The following is a 6,937-nucleotide window of genomic DNA, read 5'->3' as shown; positions in this document are numbered from 1 at the left end:
GGGCAGGACCCGCTCCCGGGGGGGTGGAGGTTCGTCTCCCTCGTCCCCTCAGCAGCCGGTGCTTCCCGCCTTGGCCGCTCCCCCAGGCCTGGCTTATCCCGCGGCTCTCCCTTTAACCAGCACAAAACTCGAGGTTACCGTGTCTCTAAGTACCGGTACCGTCCGTCTCCGAGATTGGCTCACTGGTCCTTCGCTTGCACTGAAAGCGGCAGCGCTGCTGCTGTTCACTCTGCGTGCTCAGAGGCCTTTCGTGAGCAGGGGGTCCTTCCTCTCCACGGGAGCGTATTTTAGTATGTTAATGAGGAGACTTCACAGTAAGTCCAGTTAATCATTGTTATAACTGCTTTACCTAGTGCTCAAGGATAAAGACATCAGCAGTTAGCATCTGCCATTCAACAATTCAGAGCCAGATAAGCTCAGTTAAAACGCCCCCCTCCATCCGTCATACTGACCTGTCTCTTTTCGACATCACTGCCGCTGCACACCACAAAACCAGCGTCTTTCCTTATCTTGCCTCCCCCCCCTTTTCTTTATTCACTTTCTTCCCGAAAGACGAGGAGGGCCCCTGGCAGGCGCAGCCGTCACATGTGGGCAGCTGGGACCAGGAGGGAGGAGCGACGGGAGGTCTTCTCCTCCTCCTCTATCCTTCCTTTATCCTGCTCCTTTGTCCCCACAGTCCACTCCAGGCTCTGGGGAGCTGAAGATGAGGCCCAATTAAAATTCTATATCTGCTTTTCGATTGTTTGGGGTTTTTTTTCTCTCGCTCAAGTTTAGCAGCTTGTTTCCTGACGGCTGTTTCTGGGTTTTTTCAGTAATTGGGGTTCCTCGGAGAAGCCTGGTCTGGGATGTGCTGGTGTGCTTTGGTCCTGTCTGTGGCTTCAGATGGCAGAACGTTGTTGGTCTCTGTGTGTAGCTGCACTCAGGTGTCTAATGGTAACAGCAGCACCCCCATATGTAGCACAAAATTACCCTCCCTGCAATTAGCTGAAGTGGTGAGTGCTGAGAAGTCTGCAAAGCAAGCAGTACACCTTTCACAGAACTTTATCTTTTTGCTGCAGCTTTCCCTTTTTGTGTCTAACCAAAATATGTTCTTCCATGTTTGTTTTTTTTCCTGCTACCAGTCTTTCAGGAAAGTAACTAATGTCTGCACTGGAAATGCTTATAAAGTTTGCATCTTCGTCTTTTGAACTTTTTTGTAAAACCTTTAGCACTGAGGCCGTAACAGTTAGGACCAGCCTTTCTGCAGACTCAGCTGTGTGTCCAGTCAGGCTGTTGGTATAACTTGTAGGTGCTCTTTGTCCTTGGGGTTATCTGCAGAGGGAAGGCAGACCCTGGCAAAAGCAGTAAGCTTAATATTGGTGTAAGAATGCACTGTCAAAAAGATGCAGAAATAGGATGGGGAGGATGGTCAGCTTTACCCATCCTAATATGTCACCTCTTGCTGTAGATTTATAATACAGTAAATCTGTCCTGTTGGGATCCACTTCTCTTGGGTAAGAGACTTAAGGAACTAAAACTGTTTTCATTAACTGATCTTTATTGTGACCAATATGCATGAGTTCTGTTTACTTTCTCAAAATTGGTTCATCTCTTTATTATAGGTGAAGATATTTGCCCCCAATATTGAGCAAAGGGATGTAGTCAATCACCTAAAAGGAAGTCCAGCAGAAGAGAAGAGAAATGTGTTAGTTGAAAGTGCCAGATTGGCAAGAGGAAACATTCAAGATTTGGCTGAACTGAAAGCTGGTGAATTCGATGCAGTCATTTTCCCTGGTAAGTGCTTTTAAAGTAAAATAATTTGTGGTTTTTCAATTGCAAATAACTGCTTTGCCTCTGCTACTTTTTTTTTTTAATTTTAAAATCCGTTTGGAGGATAAATTGCACTCTTGAGTTTGAGAGGTGTGTGTGGTTTTTATTTTTTTATGTACTTCCTTTGAGGATGAGAAGGTATTTTAGCAAGCTCTCATGGGCTGACAAGTCATCTCTGTTTATTAATTTATAGTTCACTAACTTAAAATTACATAATGTTCTTTCAGTGTCAGGTGGCACATTGCACCACTCCTTTTTAAGGGTTGTGAAAACTTTAGTACCTACTTGTGGACAAGAACACTGCCCAGAGATGAAAAGTAAGGCCAGAATTTGACAGCACATGGCAATGCCTTATTTTTAGGTCCCTGAAATTGTTGCCAGAATAGCAGGTTGCCAAGTAGATTATATTCTCTGACAGATGGCAGTGTATTTTGTTTTAATTATGTATCTGGTCTGCTGCTGATCGAGTTATGCTGAATATGTTTGTGGATAATTTTTTATTTATAAACGGCAAAATTGCCTTTCAGACAGAGGTAAGTGTAATCGCTTTAGGAGTGAAGAAACCAAGGTGTCACGAGGAATTGATGACTTGCTGAAGATCACGTTCCAGAATATTCATAGTCCTGTTAAATACTGCCTTCACAGCTGTGCCGAAGCGTTTGAGTGTTACTACACTGTTCTCTGTTGTAAGGCCAGCAGAGGGGGTGTGTGTAACGCAGAGAAACAGCCTTCCAGCCCTAAAAGGGGTGGGTGATGGCGGGGCTGGCCAGCGAGTACAGTCTAGTAAATATTTTCCACCTTCATTTCACGCTGTTGTAAACCAGGTCTTGGGGGCGGTTGCTGTATTAACTGTTAGAGGGAAATAAAACCTATTAAGTTTGAAAATTAAAATTTTACCTCAGAGAGTCCAGATAACACTTGAAAGTGAGCAGAGAGCAAAAGGAAAAATGTTAAAAAGGCAAAGCTTCTCAGTGTTGTCCATTGAACTACTTGTGGAAATTACTGTTTGTTTCTTGTAGAAAAGTTGATGCTGTGCACATTCCATGAGGAATGAAATATAATGGATGGTTACAGTTACTTATTGTCAATCTAGCCAGTGAAGATGCTGTAAAATATAATCTGCTTGCATAATTAAATGAAGATTAAGTAAAGGATTGTTACAGCTATTTTCTAGAAAGCAAATCTGCCTGTATTTTTAATAGGAAATTATTATGTTATTCACAAGTGGTATGTCTCAGTATCACATGTTATCATTGCCTTTTAATGTAATATCCTTTTTGGTTTTATTGTGTTAACCTTTTTTTTTTTTTTTAAGTTAAAAAATAATTCCTGGGAGGGGGAAACTCTCCTGTAATTGCTGAAGTAAAACTTGAGAGTGAAGTACAGTAGAGTCAAATCACTATTTGTGTTACTCTTGTGAATTACAGTCTTCTATTTTTAAGTAGCATTGGCTTTCTCTCTGATCCCTCTCTTGCTTATTGAGGTGGTGCATCTCGTCCAGTGACTATGAAATTAATGTGAGGTTTCTTATTTGTCCGTTTGTTGTTTGTTGAAACAAGATTAAGCTTTCTGGCCTATGTAACATACATGGTATTAAAAAATACGCAGTTAAAATTTTAACATTGTCAACCCATCATGTTTCTTTCACATACTGAAAGCTTTCAGTGTAGTAACTTAGCAGTCTGACATATATTGGAAAAAAAAGGAGAAGGTTCTGGTATTGAGTTTAATTGTTTTTAGCATTGTCTTACATTTGAGCTTATTGGGGTTTTTTGTTTGTTTGTTGTGTTTTGGTTTGGTTTTTTTAGGTGGTTTTGGTGTAGCAAAGAACCTGTGCTCCTGGGCTGTAGATGGCAAGAATTGTACTGTCAACGAGCACGTGAACGCCACACTCCAAGCTTTCCACAGTGCAAAAAAGCCCATTGGTTTGTGCTGTATATCACCAGTCCTGGCAGCTAAAGTGTTTCCTGGCTGTGAGGTCACTGTTGGTCAAGATAAAAATGTAGATGGAAGGTAAGAAGGAAACGGGTGGAGATAGTTTACATGAGAATTAATTAGAAAGTGGCTAGTTTTCTGTGCAAAAGATGACTTACTCATGACATTTTGTCACTTATTTCAAATTTTCACTTGCATAGTAATAGTAGGCACAGAACTCTCAGGGCAGACAGACTGAATTTGTGAGGTCAGGCAACCCGTGCATGACAACACTGGAAAAATTTATCCCTAAATTCACAAATGTGTAGGTCTGGGGTATGTTCTATGATCTCAATATCCACAGAACCATTACAATTGATAGTATGAAAACTCTAGGTAGCAGTATCTCTTGCCTAAGCCATCACTCTGTGAGCCACAAAGGTAACACAGACTTCTGCACTGGCTTTATTGTGCAGTGGGGGTGCTAATGAGTCACTGGATGTAGTGTCCCTCAGTCCTAAAAGTGACAGAACAAAGAGACTTTTACAGAACCCCACCTCTTCAAATATGCAGGTAACCAAGGATATTAGATATTTTTTTTTCATGTTACTTTAATGGGAATCGAGTGATAGGTTTTAACTCTGTAAAGATTTTAGCTAAGTGAGATACAGAGTTTGCTTACTCAGTGCCTTTTATTCATGTTGCAAATGTGCAGATGAAGACCAGGGATCTGACCAGCTGGTATTTAAAAATTTGTTTAAATTGCCTGTGTGGTTTTGTCTGTTTGAGGATTTTTAATAAAGTTTTTCTTATGGTAGTGGTTTGGGACCTATGTAGGGAAGGCAGATGAGAACAGAGCCTGGCAAAAGTCAGTGCTGCTGACTGTCAACTCCTGATAAAACTGAATGGAATTTCATATTAGTAGCAGTAGTGAGGGATTCCCTCTGCCCTCCCTGTTCCTGCCTTGTCTTCAGGGAAAAAAAAAAGTCTCTGCAGAATCCTAGTGAAAGACCTTATATGAAGGTGTTGGAAAAGGTCTAACATGTCTGCAAGTTCAGCTGGCATCTCAAACTGTTGAGTATCAGTTATGGCTGTGCTTGGTATCATCTTGTAAAGTTAGTGGAAGATTGTTAAGAACACAATTGTTTCATCTGAGATACTGTCGCTCTTCATTTCAGGTGATGTTTTCAAATAAATCAGATCACTTGTGTGATCCATAGGGAATAAGAGAAGCTGACAGTGGCAGTCTGTTTGACTCCCTTGTCATCATCAGCTAGTCACTTAAATATTGTAGTTCTCTCATTCAAGTTGTGTTGGCAGAACTTTATGGCTCTATCACCTCTTTATGTTAATTACAGTAATCTTGTTTACAGATTTCCGGATGCTGAAACAGCAGCTGCTATAGCAGAGCTTGGATGCAAGCACATTTGCAAAAATGTAAATGAATCCCATGTGGATAAAGCCAATAAAATAGTTACTACCTGTGCTTTCATGTGCAAAGCTCCTCTGCATGAAATCTTTGATGGAATTGGAACTATGGTACAAGAAGTCCTGAAACTTGCCTGACTGGAAGCAGACAGACTTCTGCAAGGGAAATCAGTTAAGCTAAGCATAAGTGTTTAGCTTTCTTTGATTGTATTAATAAAATCATGCAACTATTAAACTTCACAGTTCTTGGTTGGTTTGGGTTGTTTATTTTTATTTTATTTAATGCGTAATACATGAAAGAGTTTATCCTGTTTATTTCTCTTTTCAAATAGAGAGCATATGTTGAAGGTTGGTGTGGTGATAGTGTGAGGGTTCCTCTTTTTTTTTTCTTATAAACCTGAACACATTCAGTCTTGGTAAGGTAATGTAGGAATGCCCCTTGTCCAGTGAAGGGTTTTACCACATCACTGCTGTTTATTAGTAATTCATATTTGGTGTTACCCAGCTATAATTACAGATTAAATAGCTGTAAATGAGTAACCTTCAGTATAGGTGAGTAATTAAATTATTACTCTTCAATCTGAAGGGAAAAAGAAAATAACGTGATTATTTGGGCTTTTTTTTCTTCCTTTGCAAGTCTCTAAGCAAGTATAACTAACAGACTTCAGAATTTTTTGCAGAATCCCCTAGATAAACCAGCTTTACAAAACAAGAGTCAGAAGTTGAAGTACAAATTAATACATTGTATGTGGAAAATACACAATTTTTGCTCTAATAAATGAAATAATATGAGGTTTAGTTAGTAAAATGAATTAGCTTTATTTTGTGATGTTTTACCATCATATTTTAGTGCCCAAATTTTGTGTATATTAGAAGGCATGCTTTCATCTTACAGATGTAAACAAAGGTCATCAGTCTCTCTTAGAAGCACGATCTGGCAAGGCTTTGTGCTCCTGAAGGAGCTAAAAATTCCCAGAATTCACTGTCAAGGTAAGTTGATTGTCACTGTGGACACCTAATTGTCTTGGTACAAGAAGTGTTCTGTTGCTCACCAGCCAGAACGAGCATAGCCCACGCTTTGCAGTGCCTGAAGTGTCATCGCTAATCAGTGTTAATCATCTCCTGTTGAGTGAGCGCCTTGTAACTGGAGTACAGCAGGAACAAAGAGAGCAGCAAGAAGATGGAACTGGGAAGTAACACTCTGAGGATGAGGAGTGTTGAATTGTCTCTCTTGCTCAGCAGCTGGCGTGGTCAGGAGGGGCACTCAATGCAAGACCAATTGTTGCAGCGAAGCCGGGTGTCCCGCAGAGCATGAAGTGCTACTGCTCTGCATGGATGTGTATGCCCTGTTAATTTAGCACAAATGTCAAAGCTTGGACGTAACAGGTGGCCTCTTCAAGGAGGCTTTAGAGCTAAATTTACATAAATAAATACATAAGGCTTTTATTCTCTGTCCCTCTTACAGTGATGTTTCTCACAGAGGTGGCTTTTTTATACTCCTCCTGAATTTGGATTTCCTTTATGGAATTATTTAACAGAAGCAGAACATAACAGTCTGGTTTGTTTTGGGTTTTTTTGGCAGAAGAGCAGGGAATTTTTTTGTGTTGCACACCAGCAGTGCTCTGCCTCTAGAGGTATAAAGATAATTGAAGTCAACTGTGCCAGCAGAACATCTTCTGTTCAGCCTGACTGAGCTGTGCACGGAGACACTAAGTTATTTACTTAGTCAAAAAACACATTATTGGACTGAGCATGGCTCTTGTGCTACAGAAGTCCAATTGAAAAG

At 40.5% G+C, this 6,937-nt stretch overlaps 1 protein-coding gene across 1 annotated transcript in view; it reads left to right on the top strand.

Moving 5' to 3' along the window:
- Positions 1 to 5,391, top strand: part of LOC104393984 (ES1 protein homolog, mitochondrial-like) — a 9,539-nt gene extending 4,148 nt beyond the window's left edge. Inside the window, exons 2-4 of the mRNA XM_010003515.1 lie at positions 1,602 to 1,773; positions 3,618 to 3,822; positions 5,097 to 5,391. Of these exons, the coding sequence (XP_010001817.1) occupies positions 1,602 to 1,773; positions 3,618 to 3,822; positions 5,097 to 5,289 (570 nt within the window). The 3' untranslated portion in view covers positions 5,290 to 5,391. The remainder of the gene's footprint in view (positions 1 to 1,601; positions 1,774 to 3,617; positions 3,823 to 5,096) is intronic.
- Positions 5,392 to 6,937: the final 1,546 nt, after the last annotated feature.

This window comes from Chaetura pelagica, unplaced genomic scaffold, assembly GCF_000747805.2.
Source record: "Chaetura pelagica isolate M959 unplaced genomic scaffold, ChaPel_1.0 scaffold106, whole genome shotgun sequence".
NCBI classification, from domain to species: Eukaryota; Metazoa; Chordata; class Aves; order Apodiformes; family Apodidae; genus Chaetura; species Chaetura pelagica.
The sequence above is the reverse complement of the archived record's forward strand: the minus strand, read 5'-3'. Positions and strand labels throughout refer to the sequence as shown.